Source organism: Varroa destructor, unplaced genomic scaffold, assembly GCF_002443255.2.
Source record: "Varroa destructor unplaced genomic scaffold, Vdes_3.0 BEIS01000001.1, whole genome shotgun sequence".
NCBI classification, from domain to species: domain Eukaryota; kingdom Metazoa; phylum Arthropoda; class Arachnida; order Mesostigmata; family Varroidae; genus Varroa; species Varroa destructor.
Genome location: NW_019211454.1, coordinates 676,889 through 695,450, shown reverse-complemented (window position 1 = coordinate 695,450; position 18,562 = coordinate 676,889). Strand labels below are relative to the sequence as shown.

Sequence of the window (18,562 nt, the reverse complement as noted above, 5' to 3'; positions counted from 1 at the left end):
TACAGTTGCAGCACGAAGCTTCTCAGTTTCAAACAATGCGCTGTTCCCTCTCTGATTTTTGTGTTGTATTGTGGATTCATAATTTATCTTGAAGCGAAATAGCGAGTGGCGCGCTCTATCTTTTTTCGTAGATCCCTTTTTGATGGATCAGCCTCTGGTCGGTCACGATTACTCACGCAAGATTTAAAGACCAATGAGGGCGTAAAATATCGGTGTCACTATAAAACCTGAGCGTAGTTTGCAATCGACGCGTTCGAGTTATGAGTGTTGTACCCTGTGTAAAGTTAGTCCTCCAAAGGGTAGCTGTACAACTCTTCTATAATGCTGGTTTGCACACCGGGAATCGCTACTTTAACTGCCGTCGGCTCCGCTTTAAAGAAAGATGATACGTTTGCGGAGTGTAGTTCTCTGCAGACGAAAATTTTAACTAAAAAAAAATCGGAGTCAAAATTGGTGAAAATTATTTCCGCAAAAAGCCGAATTCGTATCGAGATAGAACTATCTAGAACACGCCTATATATATATATATATATGTTTTTTTTAATAGACGTCTGACCTTTATAGCTGGTCCCGTGTGCGACCGCTTTTCTTTTTCAGTTTGCACTAATATTTCTATGTATTTAGGTGTAATAGCGAACGCTCATACCCATGCCCTTCTGTTGCATCCTCTTGTAATCTCAGTGGGTTCGCATTATTAAAATGTTTTTATACTCGTTTTCATACATCCAGGATATGACCCGCGAGCAGGTAGTCGAGGAGAAACTGTGCATGCAGAAAGCTCTGTTGGCATTCGAGAGTATCCATGGGCGTCCAAATTCACGTGCGGATCGCCACCTCTTACGCCCGTTATACGAGCGGTATCGCAGTGTGAAACGCCTTGTTGGCGGAGGCTCATTCCAGGGTTCCGCAGGTGGATTAGTACCTGCTAAGGAAGACACCTTACAGCCAATTATCGAGCATGTTCAAATGGACTTCAAGTCGCTACCTCTACAGACAACACCGCAACCGTTACAGCACGCTGCTAACCCAGATTTTGAGGCCATCTCCGCCCATATGGTACGATAACTTTTCGGAACTCTGAGCAAAAATATAGAATAACATATACGTACTGCCGATAGAGCTAAAACGTCTAACTATTACTGTCGATTTATCGTCCCCTATTCAAACAAAGATTTGTTTCCGCCACTATATGAGAGCGCTTATCAATGTGTCAAAATTTCCAAATGCTCGTTCGTGATTTTCATGTCGCTCGTACATAGGAGAGTGGTGACATTCTTAATGGCCTAGTTTCGAATCCGGATCTCCGTGGACACGAATCTTCCCCGCCACTGACTCCACTAGAGAAGGAGTCGTGTAACCTCCACGAGCTACCTCTGCCTGAACTACTAGAGGAGCAGCGCAAAGCACGAATTGAAAAAAAACGCTTGCGAAAAATTCTCCGTACATTTGAGAAGGACTTTCAGCTTGCTACAGGTATGTACCCAAATTGGTTTTTACAATTTCTAAACATTTTTGTTTCAGTAATTTCCAACGTGTAAGGGGGCGTTGTAGATAGCTAAGAAAGAACTAATCACTGTTTCAAACTTTGTAACAAAAAAGTGACTAGAATCATAATTGTTTAACCCATAAATAGATGTCACGTTATGTACAGACTATGTACTGTTTGTGCAATATTCTCCATCATACAGTAGACGGGTTTTAACGGCATCTCTGTAGATTGCTTGCGCCATTACGACATAACCACGTACCATATGGGATAGTATCAGACATCGTATCATCAGCCAGTTACTACAAGTAAGCAAAATAAAGGTCTCATATTCCTCATCATGTGCTGCATCTACTCATTTTTGTTTGACGATCGAATGGGTTTTAGCATTTCCGTTATTTTGCCCAGAAGTTCTTTTCCGCTCACCTCGCTTTTGCTACCAGTTTAACGGGCCAAACTGTGCGCAACATTTACGTCTATTTTGTCGCTTATTGTTCGTCAGCTGCACGTCATTCTTACACCTAAGAACGATTTGATTCAGCCCGTTTAGTTCCTGGGGCGTTTCACTCGGCTGCCTCCAAAATACAATTTCTATTGATTTGACTTATGACCCGTTCACAAAATAACTTCTCTAAAATTCGTAGCTACATCTGAATTGACCCACATCAATTTTCAGGTTTGAAATGATGCTCGCTTAGCGCTTAATACTGGATAATACTGTATCTATAAACAAAACCATGTTTGTGTTAGATTTAACGCACATCAAATGGGGGCTAACTATAACGACTTTTAGCACATTTAATTTTTATAAAATAGGGGCTTCTGCAGTGGATGATATTAACCTAAATTGATAACGAACGAAACTATATTATAAACTATAGCAGCGTTGTCAAAATGCCTGCGCTGACACGTAGTTACAAACAAAGAGCGAAAAAGCGCAATCGTAATCATGTACTACACAGAAAATAAATCATGACGTGTACCATGTTTCATTTCGATATGTTTACAGGTCGAAAGGTTCAACGCGAAGACCGACATCCGATGGAAAATAACTACACGGAATATAAGCACGTAAAGGCTCGTCTGCGCCTCATGGAGGCATTGGTGCTTAAAAATGAAAACCAGGTAAAGTGTTAAGTCTCAATAGTGGTCATAAAAATGGCCGATCAAAGCCCATTGGCCTTCCAGTGCAAAAGAGGTGCAAGAAGTACAGAACTAGTGGCATTAAGACTGCCTCATTAACAGAGACCGTGAACCGCACCGGAATTTTTTTACAGACGATTGAGGGAGGATGAGGAATGACATCCTGGACGCAAGGGTCATCCTCATTATCATTATCATCCACGTCATTTACTCATATCTTTGTCGCAACGTTAGTTCATCACAGCGACGTGCCGTGACAAAAGTACAGTAAATAAGGAACGCAGATAGAGGTTGACCATAGGCTTGAAATATAGGAATCACGCATAAACTAAAAACACAATGGGCGAACAGTTGAAGGCACGTTTCCATCTTATCCATCACCAATATGCGCTCGCTGTATACATCATCGAGATTATATTGAGGAACATATGTTTGTGTGACAAAGCGGCAATAAGCTCGAAATTTGTGATTTTGTCATATACGGTGTTGAATTGAACAACAAGAAAATGTCATATATTTAATCGTGTCGGGAACCGCAGTCGCCGTAATCATACCTATTATATATAAACACAAGATTCGAAACGTAACGTTGTACTGTTATCGTATAATTAATTATCTGCAATAAATATTGTATGTGAACGGAGACACAGCTAGGTCAACCGGAACTAGGGGAAAACAAAAGTTCCGAGAAAAAAACACTGTCAAATTTGCATTTGGCTAAATGGACACAAATATTAAGTGTCATCAGAAATGGCAACAGAAATAAAAAGGAAATAAATACATGCAAACAGTAATTTATAGCTTCAATTGATATATGTAGCCGGAAACTAATATATTGTGTCCAGGTATATATATATATATTGGTCACGATAAAATCAACCTGATTAGCTCGCAGATGCAAGACCGCTTCGATACGACATCTTAACACTGCAATCATTGTTTTCAATAGTAACGTTGCTGACCGATTGAGCAGCTTAGCAGTAACTGTAAAAATAACAACCGCTTCAAAATCGTCATTGTATTCCTAAGATGCGCTTGCAGTTACATAATAATAGAATCGAAAATAGTGAGCACTGTTATGTTGTTATAAATAAAACACGTGGCACAGTAAGCAAATCAAACAATAGAGCCAATATAGGACGTCGAGCGTGTTGTATTTGTGGGTCTTTAGAAAAAAAAAAATATATATATATATATATATATACACTTTTTTTTTAATTTGGGGATCATAGAGCCACTCTGTCCCAAAGATCTCTTAACAAATGAATATACTGTAGGTCATCATGAAACAGAAACAAGCCTCTACAGAAACGAAACCAGAGGGGTGGATGTGTGTGAAATTCATCGACATCGAACTTGCCCCACTCGTTACTTTTAAGAAACTTTCGATCAAATTTTAGAGGTTGCAATTAGCAAATTTAAGAATCCTTATGCAGTATTCCAGTAAACCTGAAACGAAAAGTTTGGACTGCAGGCATTAGGTCAATATTATGCCAAAACATATAGAGTACGCGACCCTTCGCACTGCAGATGGAGGTCGAGTGGCAGTTGCCGATTTGGCTGAAGCGCTTTTTGTGATGATGTCTGTCACTGCATTTTAGAACACCTGCGCCCCTAACGCAAACTTCGGACGAATATATCGACATCCTTTGACCTTGACATTGAAAATTATCAACAGCTCTTTTTCTAGATAAAAGCGACTTATCAACAGATTATTCGCTATTTTCAAACGAGTTGCTAACGTCACAGCTAAATAGGAAGACCAAAATCAATCTCATTTCTAATGATACTATGGAACGAACGGAATCGTTAAGGCTGCGAGAAATTAATCAGCCAACACTGACGCGGTGACGACTACAACTAGTCTACGGACAACTCAAAAGAACAAGGGACATGGTCCATTAATAGAGTTTATGTTTAAGACGAAGCGAAACTTCATTGAGCGATCTATAATACACCATCTGACTCTATTCTCAGTTAAATTTTTCAAAGCCTTAATACAAACTGACAGGCCTCCGTTGTCTATCTGGGCGATTATATCCAATGTGTTTACTTTCGAGGAACCTAACCGTTTGAGAAGTTCTGCGGTGACACATCGTCTAATAGGAAACGATCTCACTGTGACTCGGCTCCCGCGAATAATTTTATCTATCTGTATGTTTGCGGGAGGCAGAGAGACTAACCGCTTTTTTTCGCTCCAGATGCACTGTGCAATATGGCAGGATGCGTCTGTTTGATGGTACTGTGCTTCCTATTGCTCAAGAATAATAGAACGTTATATAGTTACTAATACTGATTATAAAAGAACACGTCAATAGCATATATATATATATATATATATATATATATATATATATATATATACGTTTGAGGTTGTTGAAAGTTTATGTCGACAGTGCTGAATAGTCCGCTCGGCAACATCACGCCACTGGTGTGCCTCGCGTACCTCAGGAACTTCAAGACAATTTGGATCGCTCAGTCTGAAAAAGGCTTCGAGCGCATAGAAGCGCTGTCTTGCTAGTTGTTAATATCCTTCATTAAGAAAACATGATGGATGGACTCACTAGCCTACCATATGTTATGATCAGTTCTCGCACTTGTTATCTGATGTTCATAGTTACATGCTTATATATCAACCAGTAGCGATAAAAGTTTAAGTAAAAATGCACGCGAAAAACAAGCTGAGTCTGACACGAAACAATAATGGTAAGAGACCTCACTTACATTGGTGTTTTCGGTTAGCAATTAAGGCACCTATATAGCAGCTGGCTTTAATAATTTTAACTGAAAAGACACAAGAAATTGAAACAGCTATCCACGAACTGCAAGCTATCCTAATCTTTTAGGTGTAACCAAAGCGGGTTGTAAAAACGGGTTTTTGACCGGGTTTATTACAAAGATAAAATAGACTTAATGGTGCCAAGGGGTCAACATGATATAGATGTTACAGCCGCTAAGAAGAGCGTCCTCTGTAGGTTATTAAATAATGTTTTTCTCTGTCGACCGACGAGACTGAATTGTCGTCAAACGTCGTTTGACGCTTTATGATGCGCGTGTATAGACGCAGAGAAATTGCTATTTAAGATGGGACGGACTCGTATGAAGAACACATACCAGCGTCAGAACATACAACAGATACCCACTAGTGCAAAGGACAAACTAGTGCATACTTTTTACATTGAAAGGAAAACAGAAGTAACTACTTGTTATTTAACATGAGATTCTATAGTTAATTCCAAGAAACGAGACACTAATTGACTAAAGAACACATTGAATCCCTCTGTGGACAGTTCCATACCACTCTTTTTTATAGCAAAGATAAAAAAGTTCAACCGCTGATAATAACAAGCCTTAATAAACAAAAAAAAACAATACATTCAAAAGTAAATAGGTAAAAACGTACTTGTTGGTCACGTCGAGTTAGAATCTTCAATGGTGGCATGTTCGACACGTGACACATTATTTCTACCACGAGTAACTACTAATAATAACAGTGATGGTAATTACAATATTATGTTGTATGATTACATCGATTGTAGTGACATAGATAGATAAATAAACGCGAGTAAAAAAGATAACCGCAGAACAGAGCTCATTTTGCCTCAGATGGATTGAGGCACACTTCCTTTTTTCTCGACATTTGATTAGTAATAAAACGTCCCGCCGTATGCAGATAGCAGCATTAAGAGAGAAAACAATATAAGCAATCGTTCTGACAAGCCAACATAGTGAAAATGTTGAAAACAACGTAACTTTAGGGTATGGACCGAAATACTGTCAACTGGGAATCCAAATGAAGATGTTCTTTAAAAGTAGAATGATATATCACGCTATTATCATTATCACTATTATAGGAAAGCAGTAATTGACGATGAAGATTATGATATAGATAATAATGACAACAACGACAGTTACCGTGGCGGTACACTATAAAGGTATACACTACCATGAAGTGGTAAGCGACTTTCAATACCACTAAAGCTATATTATAAACACGAATTAAAGAAGTGGAAAAGGTGTTCAGGTAATACTAATGATGAACAATTAAGTAATATTTAAATTAGCAGTACAGATGAGTAAACGAAGGTCTCCCAACCACCACCTCATTAACGGCTCGCACCGAACTGCCGTTGCTGCTATTGTAGCTTTATAAGAATTTGTCCTCTGAACAGCCACCGCCGGGTTGGTGTTGCCGTTCTCATCTGTTCGGATTGGAAGGCTCCGCGAATTATTTCATGTATTTGTACACTTCCTGTCTATGTCCATATATGCTAATTGATCAGCTAAGGTTAGAAGCCAAAATGAGGACGGCAATTGGCTGCCAAATGGTAACGGAAGTGATACGTAAAGCTCTGCATCTCTGTCATAACGTCACAAGCAACACTGATGGCTAGATGTGATTGATCATTGATAGGAAAATGCTTCAACTACCTGTTAAACATGTCAGAAAAAGATTGACTCGCTACACGCTTAGCCTACTGCTTACGCGCTACGCTATAATTTAAGCCACCAATCACTCCGACATAACAAACAAGATTAGTTATTCATTATCACTGTTTCAGGTGTTTTTTTTTTCTTAATTAACGTAGTAAAATAAGGGCGGGTCATTTTGGCCGAGGGTAAGTCTGCGAATCGTAGCGAGTGTCATCCCTACAATTTAGGTATCCAATCAAACCCAGTACTCATTCACTGTGTATACATTTGTCACCAATAAATATCGCTAATAAAAAAATCTCCGCGGAACATTGCATCGATATCAAGAGTGGACTATATAAAATTGTACGTAATTATATATGCAAGTGTACAGTTATGATTAACGTTGCTTATGTTGAAGTAGCGCGCTTCTGCTTTTCGTATGAGCTTAGAAAGAGGCTTTTTATCTGGGGACCCCCTATCGTTATACCGTTGCAACTAGGCTTAAAATTAGCTTTTATAGCTATTCCTTATAGGAACAACTAGGCAAATAATATGTTAAAGTTGTAAACAATAGTAAAAAGAAGGTAATATCTTTATTACAATTCTAACAGTGCACCTATGCTCCTAATGTAAAAACTTTTTAGTTTGGGACATTCAAAATCAACATCGTTTATCATTAAGTTTGCAAGTTACCAAAAAGGTGTGCTATTTTGAGCAGGAGTCGAATTTAACTATCTATCTAGTTGTATGGTACGCGATCAGATTTTATCGAACGATCGAAGCCACACTGTGTGAGGCAAAAGTACCTTGTCGTAAGCACACGCGAAGTTTTTCATAGATTTCATACACTGAGTTTTTTTGTCCTGTTCCACCTCAGTTTCCAATAGGATTTTTGTCGCGTTACAAGATGTTCGTCGTAGTTAGCAGTAATGCGATCTAGAAGTATCCTAAGTCCTTTAAAGACGCTTTAACTTCCATTAGATGTTAGAACACGGACTTAAGCGGCTCGGAAGCCATCAGCGACTCGAGTTCGCCTAAAGCGAAGATCGCCTAAGACTGAACGATAAATTATAACACGATCAATTGACATAGCGCGAAGTAGTTGGACTGTTGCTTGTCTGTACGAGCAAAAGCAACGAATTATCCGTGCCCACGACCAGGTATAGTAAGTCCAGTATGAAAGTTTCTATTTGGAGTACAGCTGCTTTTACCCGTAGCTAGTGGAGAGTAGGACGTCGACAATGGAGGTACTATTCGGTACTGAAATATCAGAGAGCAGAAAGTTTCAGTTGTTGCCAGTTCTGACCTTATCCACATTAGGGTTGAGGAGGAGTGGAGTGGCTCTTGGCGAAACCGTTTTTGTGAGAAGGAGACAGAAGACAGCATGCTACGATGACATTAAATGTCAGCACCATAGCCCCTTCTCGTTAAGGATAGTTTACGTTAGAGTCCCACAAAATTTTCTAGTACGACACAAGTACCAACAAATATTTATATCTGCGGCAAATAAACATGATTATCTGTTAACGGTATGATCAAAATGTATGGCCAGCTAAAAGACAATGATCCTACGTGACTACAAACGCGCGATGCACGGACCACGTGACGTTCTCTGTCAGAGATCCGGGTCGTGCTACTAGCGGGCATATTGCCGCCGCCGACAAAGGGAAAAACCTTGCAGTCAATGCACCCTCAAGCGTTCTGTCTCTTTCCGTAACACATTCGTAGATATAATCACATTTTAAGATGATTTATTTTGCATAACTTTTAACAAACCGCTTTCATCAAACATCTTTGTAAAACGCGGCATCATTTAGCTGCTTATCGTTTTATGCATTGTTTACCAAACGAGAAGTTAATAATCACGGGTCTAGATCCACTAGACATCAGAAAAACAATTATGATGCTAAAACGTGGGCAAAAATAGTAGCCACATCGATGCCTCTTTTTTGTTTACATACAAAGTTACGAAGAAGCCATTGAAAGTTGACCTTCGACCGTTTGATAGCCACCTAAATCAGGAGAACATTTAATTATCTCCCAGGCCTGTCAGAGTATTTCTAAAAGTTTCCGAAGAGAATGCAACAATGCCCAACCCTCGGTAATTAATACTGTATAGATAATGTCTTTATATATTTTTCATGCAAGGATTCATGCAATTCATCATGCAAGGTGCTTAAACAATTACAGCCGTTAAGGTGTTACTGAGAGAATATCTCGCCATTTTGCCGTCAGACTGTGGCTCCATTTTGTTTTGTTGTTAATAGAACATGCTTGATAGCACCTCACCGCTATTGGTTGCCCATAACTAGATTGACAATCTTTTCAGTTGCGTTCTGTATTTTTTTTTGTGAATAAGACGACTTCAGTAAAGGAAGACTGTTTTTGCTCATCATGTTTTAGGCTTGGAATTCAGGTGAGCAAATAAACGTGTCATCGAAGCCAACCGGTTCGTTAAGAAACAAATAATTACCAGTAGCATAGAACCTGTTTATTTTTCGATAAATCGAGAAGCACATGTTAGTAAACTTCAAAAGCTTGCTGTTCACTCCGGCATCGCTTCTTTCCGAGGTGTCACAGAGATAGACGTGTATTCAAAACATAACTTGCACAAACGACAATTACGTGATATATAAAATACAGGCAAGAAGCTCCAAGTCACTTTTTTTATTCTGCTTTTATCTGAGTAATTGAATTCTACACTGCCATGGAAAACACGATGTAAAAGAAGAATCTTCATTAATTTTCTTGAATATATTTAACGTAGGAACTTATAAGATATTTTACATGGTTTGGAAGTATGCAGATTGACGGAGGCCAGGTTTACGGAAAAAGTTAAAAGTAAAACACGACATTTTCTCAACCTTACAGCGTTATATATACAGAAATCTCCACTATTAATGAGCTGATCTTTCGGTGTATAGAACTTGCGTATGTGTGATTCTTTGCACACCTAAATGCTTCTCCCGAAAATTGTCTATGTTGGCTTAGAGAATATTGAAGGCGAAGTTATTTTGTAGAAAGACTGCTTTCTAAAATATATTCAGAAGCTAGTACTGATCAGGGCGTGCCACTGTCATAAATCATAAGTAGCGAATAATCGTATACTAAATTTGGAAAGATAATAAAGATTATTATTGTCAAGAGATTAAAACTGATTAAGGTGATCGGATGACGTTTACGATTACGTCATAAAAGTGATTAAGTTAGGACGCCGTTCCAGTGACAAAATAAGTTTATTTTCTTCGTAAAAGCGCTACCTTCTTCTGAGCATGAAATAATTATTACTAAATATTTGATTGTGGCACGCTTACATATGTAGGAATGTTCGACCGTGCATATTGGATTTGCCTTAACTACAATGGTTTACCGAGCATGCGTGGGAATCATGGTTGTTAGAGATGAAGCTTACGCACGATGGGTGCTGATATTTACAGGTACCTATGGAGATGTGATACAAATCGAAAATTTAAATTAGAATAATAACAAATTATCATTGCATCTAGGCTTCGCGCTTTACTCGTTCTTAGCAATTTCTATATACAAACGACACCGGCATTCCTGTGAACGTGAGTTGGAAAATGTACTAATATATATGTTCAAGCATAGGCAGTGCTATCATACTATAAACGTGAATACTTTTTAGTGATCGGAATAAATAAACCATAACCTAATAAAGCAAACCTTAGTATTCTTTGGCCGGGTTATTATATATTATTAAATAAGTCCTTTATTCAAGTAATTCATACCGCTAAAAGCGGTAACTTACATAGCCAACATTTCAGTACTGAAGGTACTAAAGGAATTCAGTCATAGAAAAAATTCATTAAAGAATTGAATAGTATCGTAAACATGGGTCATGTTGTATGGTGAGTGAGCGAAGCTTCCGTGAACGAATCCTTTATCGCGGATATGATATTCGCCTACTACGTTAGGCAGGGAAGCAATTAAGGCTTTTTGATTCTGAAACGCACAAGACACAAAATATATAAAAACGAAACAAAATTTTAAATATTATAATATTTTACAAAGAGGATCAGTAAGGGGTTCTCGTGTTTGGGGGAGGGAATGACTTATGGGTGAAAAGCAGTGGGCTTAAGGCCTGATGTGTGTGATTGCGGTGCCGCCACTTCCCGTTCTCGGATTTCCTCCCGTTCGTGAATGCATCTCCGAATAGCAACTGCATTTTATTCGTTACAAGATGAATCGTCTCGGTGAGACATGGAACAATATCATGACTGTCATTACCTATCTGGTTCTTACAGGGAGCTTTAAAATGAGAGGTAAAAGAAAAATAAATACCAAGCTGCGTGTCCTATATTGTTACCAACTTTTTTTTTGGACTCCAAAAGTTAGCTTTGCGTGCATACTCGATACGTGTACCCGCATAGATGCATAATATGGATACAAGCAATGTACGTAACTTTTATGTTGGAAAGTTGCAATTGGTCATACTATAAATATGAATTTTCTCACGTTAGTTGTAATTAGCGTATCTCCATCTGAATAGTAGACTTTTACCGGTACGCGAATATTTTCAGTTGATAAAACGGGCGGCCTTATATCGCCGTACACCTGCAAACGAAAATTGGCAGTATATAAACGAATAGGTTTTGTAATAGCTGAAGTTTTGCTAATTCTTTTGTTAACTTCCGCCTCCAGAAAAGGTAGGGTCGTTTAGGGTATTTCAGATAAGACTAGGGTATCCAGCTATATTTTTTTATGGCAGATTAGGATAGATACAAAGTATATACGTCTACTTCACTGTAGTCAGATCCGGCTCAAAAAATTATTTCAGTTTTTTAGTTCAAAATATTGTTTAGTTCATTAAAAATTTATTTTTATCAGAGCTCCGCACGACACGTCACATGAAACTTTTCACACGTGTTAATGCAAGGCGGCCAATGTTGAAGAAAATTTGAAATCGTTTGTCTCAAAATGTCCATTTATTTAATTGGTATACTGCCCCTTCAGTAGATAAATAGTAGTATATCGCTGGCAGATATTAATACCTCTTGGTTGTGTCCATAGAATTGAACTGCCGGGTCGTGGAGTAATACCTCATCTCCGTAAAAGAGCTCGTCATAATTAAACTCGAATACGCGCTTTTCGCCTAAACAAGCGACTTCCTGCATCTGTAAACGAAAATAATCATAAGATTGTGAGACGTCTCTGAAAAAACAAAGTTTATTACTAACCTATGCTTTTCACCCAAGAAAACTGCCTATTATCTGTTTATCCAGAGTCTTATTTAGAATGACGTGATAAACAGATTCTCGTTATTCGCCACTTCTCAAAAAAAATAAATTAACAATTTTATTGCAGGTTTACTCGTCCACGAGCCATACAAGTTAAAAAAAATCAATCCTAAATAGTTATCCGCTGATTTATGTTTATAAGATTAGCGACGAAATATACACGCTGTTTTTTTATCCATTCTCTACGTTTGCTCTTAATAAGCAAGATGAACGAACCAATGCGTTTGACGTAGTGAATACTTCAAAGCAATACGATAAGGCAATGTACTGTGAGCGCCAAGATTCACCCGAGGATTCAAAAATTGCGCACCTCGTAGTACAAGATCAGCTCTCTGTTCTGGATACGTAAAGTGGCCATATGGTGAAGCAATGCAATAATCATACCTCAAGTAAAAAAAAAGGCATATTATCGTTTTAGGTTTTGATCGATTACTGCTGACATTTTTTATTTTTTTTTTGTAATATAATTGATGATCAGAATTGTTGAGTTTACTAACGGATATAGTATAATAGGTATCCAGGCCAGATAGAACGAAAAAAGCGGCTACTTTAAGCCCCTTTAGCATAGGTTGGGCACATGGAACTCTACTGACCTGTGGCACACAATGCCCTCATAAAGGATCCTCTAACACTACAGTTGGTCCGGCTTCAATAAAGTCGCTCTCAAAAATGTTTCTCTGTGGGATGCATAATGGGAGACCATCGAGAAATCATGCAAATTCTAGTAAACAGTAAGTTAATCCTTAAACCAAGTAAAAAAAAAAAAAAAAAATCAAAACACGACATCTCAAGGTCTGTATTCGCAATTTGACAGATCACAGCCTTGTACTTTTCTAGGGCGCGGATAACTGAAAGGGATGAGTGGACAAAGATTAAATTTTCTGCGCAAAAAAAACTGAAAGTATGAAGATATAGCAGAACTACAACAGCAATCTCAGACAGATCAATTTATGCGACTTACAATTAATTGGATAAAGGATTAGCTTGAAATGGATGGAACTGTTTAGGATACTCATAAACGACGTTCCTGAAGGTCAAACATCAAGGAGCTTTACCAGCTAAGAGAACGGACTAGAAAATAACAAAGAAAATTTGTAAAACAATTGAGTGCCTATCGCATTTCAGTGTGTTGTGAGTAGAACAGTTAGATTGTTACAATGGGACATACTATCAACGCAAATGACGGAAGAACAACAATTTTTCGATGACAAAGTGTGAGCAAAATGCTCAATTGTCGTTTACGAGTAATAGGTTTAATAGTAATAGAGGATATACATATAAATAAATAGCAGCGCAAAACTTGGGGCGATAAAGTTATATATGAATTAAGTAGCACGATTTCATTATTCGATAACTGTAAATCCACATGTTACACAGAAGACCATGTTAATTTCTCAGGAGTGTGGTACGGCGTTTTAACTAAAGAATTAACTAAACCATTCTGACGGTACAATGACTGGCCCAAATCACCTGAGTGTGCTGCAAGAGTCTGTTTTATTACGTATTTGGGAGAACGTCAGTGTGATGGTAGATGCAGTTTCCAAGAGCACATCGTGAATATGGTCTTTCCTGTACGGATACCTCAAAAATAAAATCGGCGACAGTAGACGACTTGAAAGCCACAATCGAACAAAAACGAGCCGTAATACTTTATTCAATATTGGCTGTTGCTTGGAATCAATAGCATATCGATATGAGACATGCATTGACCAGAACGATCATAATGGTGAATATTTACGGTTTTAAAAGGTGTCCACATGTGATTTTGGAACATGGAATCCGTTCATTTTTCTTTTCTTATTTAAGAGCTATACATTTAATGTAAACTATTTTTCAATCTAAGTTTTAATTCTATCTGACAAGGCAGTAGATTAGTACGACGCGAAACACTCTGCAATCAGTATCGCTCAATAACGCGTTAGCACGCTTGTAAATGACTCGGTACGTACATGCCTTCATGTTTTATTTTTAGGTCTTTGCAGAATTTTATGCGGCATGCTACCATTGCGTCACCATTACTCTGCCAATATATATCTGTGACACATTTGCGGAAAACACTTATTGGTGAGTTTATGCAAATAGGTTCATTATACCAATCTAATATTTAAGTTAGCTAAGGATCAACATTAATTGGCACTTGCACAGATTCCATATGCAATACCTATAGCACAGGTACTGCATAAGCGACTTATGTTATTGTTGAGTATTGCAAATTTTTAAATGTTTTATAAAACATAATTCAAATCATCACGCTCTAGTTTCTAAAAAAGAAAACAGGTCACCTAGGTCCAGAGTTACCCTATCTATTTGTATCAAGTAAAAAAAATAATCGCCGATTCTACGATCACCAGATACTTCACGTAGAGTATCTACGATATTCATAGAAAATATCAGAGTTAAAGTTCGTAAAGCATCTTATGTCTCATGCGCTAATAAACACAGTATTCACAAGTTCTTGGGGAGAGCATGATTTCTTAAATTATGTTTCTCTGATGAAATGACAAAGAGTCTGGCTGAAAAACATCAGGAGTGACACAACTGCGATATCATCCCAGTCGCATTGAGTTTACTCCACCCGGACGGCTGTCATAGTTTCGATGCAAATCAGTAGACTTTAGGTAGTTCTGGGTCTTACCACTCCGAATTATGAATACACGTATCTCTTCGTGTACCGCACTGGTAGACGTACGGCGCCACCAGGTAGGTTCTAAAAATTATAATAATAATAATAATAATAACTGTCTCAGGCATGCTTATGTTAATCCAGCTCCAGCCCTCGAAAACTAATTATAGTACTCTAAAATATTAACTGCATTTGGATTATATTATCCAGCTTAAACGGTATCACTTATATCTGTGAAGCTGGCCTACTCCTTCATGGCAAGGACACATCTGGCTTTACTAGCGAAGCTTTCTAAACTGATCATTATGGAAAATGCTGGAGTAGCAAATTGACATGCTAGCGTTAAAAACACAGCCAAACCAGTTTTATTGGCTTTTCCAGGCTCGAGCCTGTTATCAGTTAAGACCATCTGGTCCTTGCAGATTTACCCACTAGAAAAATGTGTTAATCCCGGCTTTCTCATGTTTATTTTTATGATGTTTTTCAGGTGTTTCGTTTTTGATCAAATCTCGCTTTGAATAATATAGCCAGTATGTCAAGATCCACACAGTTCCTTGGTATAGAAGAAGACACTGTCTTTAGCTGTATTGGACGATGGGAAACCTTGAACTGCTAGTTCTGCTGTCGCTGGCAAAGATGTACAATACAGTTTAACATCTCCAATTCATCATACAAATAACATCTGTAGTGGAGGTTACAAAAGCTTTCTTTTTCGCCTAAAATACTAATAATGCATTCATTCAGTTGTTCCGTTTTTGTGTTCAAGACTTGAACGAGTTTTGAACACGAAAACTTTCAGGCGCTTTCTAAGAATTATTTTGCAAGAACAAATTGAACACAACCTATTTCTTCATACAACAAAAGCCCTAATTGCGCATATTCAGTGTTGGTAAGCTAGAAAAATTAACCTCTATAATAATTTCTTTGATCTTATTTTAGAGACTGCGGAGCACGCGACTGAGAGACGGAGAGAGAGAGAGAGAGAGAAAGAGAGATTCATCCCCGGTTCTTTTGTTTTATCCTTTGAGTCGCCTGCCTTTTATTCCAACCAGCTTGAAATTAAGCAAACGGCATTTCTGGGTTGTAACATGGCCGTGAGTTTGCTGTTTCACTATGTGTAAGCAATTCATAGTAAGCATCCTATTTTAATAGACCGGATTGTCTGATATGAAGACGCATAGTTCTTCTTTGTTATTAAAGATTATAAGATCATCGAAAAGAACACATATTTTATACTAATAACAAAAGTGTAGGAGCGTTTTCTGGCCGTCAACAAATTAACAATGGCACATTCACTACGAAATGTGTGTTTTTTTTTCCTTTCTAGTACAATACAAACTACATGATGCGGAATCGGTCAAGGAAACGGACTTGCCGTTCTTCATCCTCACTATTCAATGCACCATACTGCTATTTACGTCTATTACGGCAACATCTATTCATGAACCAACCAAAATAATTAACCCGAATAAAGTCTAAAAAAAACTGTGTTAGGAGTCAAAGCTGTGCAATAATAATAATAATAATAATACTGGCAAAAATTGTTGTATTTTACCAATTTAGTAGTTGTAATTTTAAACACATTCTGAGTTGACGAAGCAATATTTAAGCGTGCACAATTTTGGATTGCCAGCGCTCTTTATTTATGACATAATACCACATATAGCAATTGACATGTTTTAGTACATAGCTTCGAAAAAAAAATGTTAACGGAAGCTTAAAAGGTAAGTTTCCACATGTACATAATGCGAAACACATGTAGAAAGATATGTTGCGATCCATAGGAATCTCTTTCTTCAACCTTAAACCTACGGTGTTTCGTATAATAGGCCCGCTTACTAGTATTTCGTCATTGAAAATACGATAATTAAATAAAATTCGCACCACTATAGGAAATCAGAGCACTGCTAAAGGTAGTTTAGCCTAACTCTTCGTATCGAAGAATTTCGTCGAACGTCTGGGTTTGAAGTAAAGCCCTACCTCGAAGCTAGCGGCTGGCACTTCGCCGTTTTGGCACTTGGTTCTCTTTATATATTTATCATGATTCAGTCATTCACAACAGCAGAGACATACATGGTGTGAAATTAACAGGTCAACGTTTGGAATGCCCCAATGTGAGAATGATCAATCAATGAAGGCTAGGCTGTGATATTTTACCAGTGTATCTGATGACGTTTCGAATTATCGCAGACATTAAAGATCATAGTGTGAATCACAAAAAAGCCTGAGTATATACCTGAGTATAATAGATGAGATTTTTCATTGAAGATGATTGCGGGTAGTGCTCCAGATAAATTGGTATTCGTGTCTGTAAAATCAGAGCGAAATCATACAAAGTTCATTATGTTAAACATACATTCTCGCAGGTTTTCATGATTCATTCACCTTAGTTAAGCTACTAAAAAAACTACGTGGTACTATACACAAAGCTATATACAAAGGCTTCTAGTTTTTAGTAATTTCATTTTAACGGATTCTATGTAATTTTTATTGGATGTAATGTAATAAATTAATTAACAACTTAACTTACTTAATTTAGGTAACGGGCACATATTCCCACTAGCATGAACATAATCATGTTTTCTTTAGTGTTTGTTATTGACTTATTTATAAAATTTTAACGTTCACCGGTAAAATGCTGCATCGGCGTTTGACGGCTACAATGAAAAAAGCCGCTAGTTCTTTAAGGATTTGTTATTAGCCTTACGATATTCTGAAAATGCACATAGAATGATCAATTAACAGTATTACATCATGTAGACGAACTTAAACTTCTTAAAACTAGCGGGGGTTTAAGTAATGAAAATCTATTACGCTTTAGCATAGCACATAGCATAGTGAGAAATCCGAAATTGACTAATCAAACGTCAAGCGCAGTATATTCCACGAGCATCAACATTTTTTCATTTTGCAAATCTTGGCTAGAGGCTAGCTATTTAAATGTAAGTCTAGGTACGGTAAAATCATTTGTACTTGGAAAAGGTTTGAACTTTTAATAAGCCTAACTTTTAATAGGCTAAGCCTGTGCTATAATAGGGTTGTGACTACAGCAGCAAACAACTGCCGTGGTAATGATGGCCCCACTTCCGCTTTATATGCGAGGGAGTCCGTCAAAAAGATGGGCTCTGCTCGCTTTATATTCAGGCTCGCTTAGCTGCCAGCACAGAAGGAACGTCCCGTTACTGCAAAATGCTCTAAAATATGTATCTCGAAACGTTGCGAATTCAGTAGAATTACCATGTCAGTAAGTTATAGCTGAAAGTAGCGTGCTTGAAGTACAAAATGTAACTAAGATAGCCACTTCATATTTGAGACCTTGCGGTAACGATTCCGTATTATGTAAACTTGGTGTCCCGGTTATATGTACTAGCCACATGCTATTGAATTCTATATCGCGGAGCTGTTTGGTGTAAAAATAAATGTTTTAAAGCTTTGTTGGCTTTTTCAATACTCTAGGTAATATTTTATCCGCTTTTTGCTCGACCGTCGCTCTGTATAGGAATTCTTAAATATCTTGTTATAGAGAGAACCGTTCTCAAAAGTTAAGGGAGTTAGAAAGCGGGTCTCCGATTATTCTAACTAAAAGAGCCGATAATTCTATTGCAAAATGAATATACGAGCTATTAGGGTATGGAA

At 37.8% G+C, this 18,562-nt stretch overlaps 2 protein-coding genes across 2 annotated transcripts in view; one reads left to right on the top strand and one right to left on the bottom strand.

The window, feature by feature from the left end:
- LOC111243273 (protein FAM13B-like) overlaps positions 1 to 18,359 on the top strand; it is a 57,876-nt gene extending 39,517 nt beyond the window's left edge. The window contains exons 9-15 of the mRNA XM_086983546.1: positions 730 to 1,056; positions 1,260 to 1,473; positions 2,496 to 2,611; positions 14,276 to 14,367; positions 15,414 to 15,619; positions 15,866 to 16,043; positions 16,254 to 18,359. Of these exons, the coding sequence (XP_086839672.1) occupies positions 730 to 1,056; positions 1,260 to 1,473; positions 2,496 to 2,611; positions 14,276 to 14,367; positions 15,414 to 15,444 (780 nt within the window). The 3' untranslated portion in view covers positions 15,445 to 15,619; positions 15,866 to 16,043; positions 16,254 to 18,359. The remainder of the gene's footprint in view (positions 1 to 729; positions 1,057 to 1,259; positions 1,474 to 2,495; positions 2,612 to 14,275; positions 14,368 to 15,413; positions 15,620 to 15,865; positions 16,044 to 16,253) is intronic.
- The window catches only part of LOC111255523 (gastric triacylglycerol lipase-like), a 35,213-nt gene continuing 27,401 nt past the window's right edge, over positions 10,751 to 18,562 (bottom strand). The window contains exons 9-12 of the mRNA XM_022817570.2: positions 17,163 to 17,234; positions 12,058 to 12,180; positions 11,522 to 11,620; positions 10,751 to 11,008 (exon numbers count right to left, since the gene is read on the bottom strand). Coding sequence (XP_022673305.1) covers positions 10,856 to 11,008; positions 11,522 to 11,620; positions 12,058 to 12,180; positions 17,163 to 17,234 — 447 coding nt within the window. The 3' untranslated portion in view covers positions 10,751 to 10,855. The remainder of the gene's footprint in view (positions 11,009 to 11,521; positions 11,621 to 12,057; positions 12,181 to 17,162; positions 17,235 to 18,562) is intronic.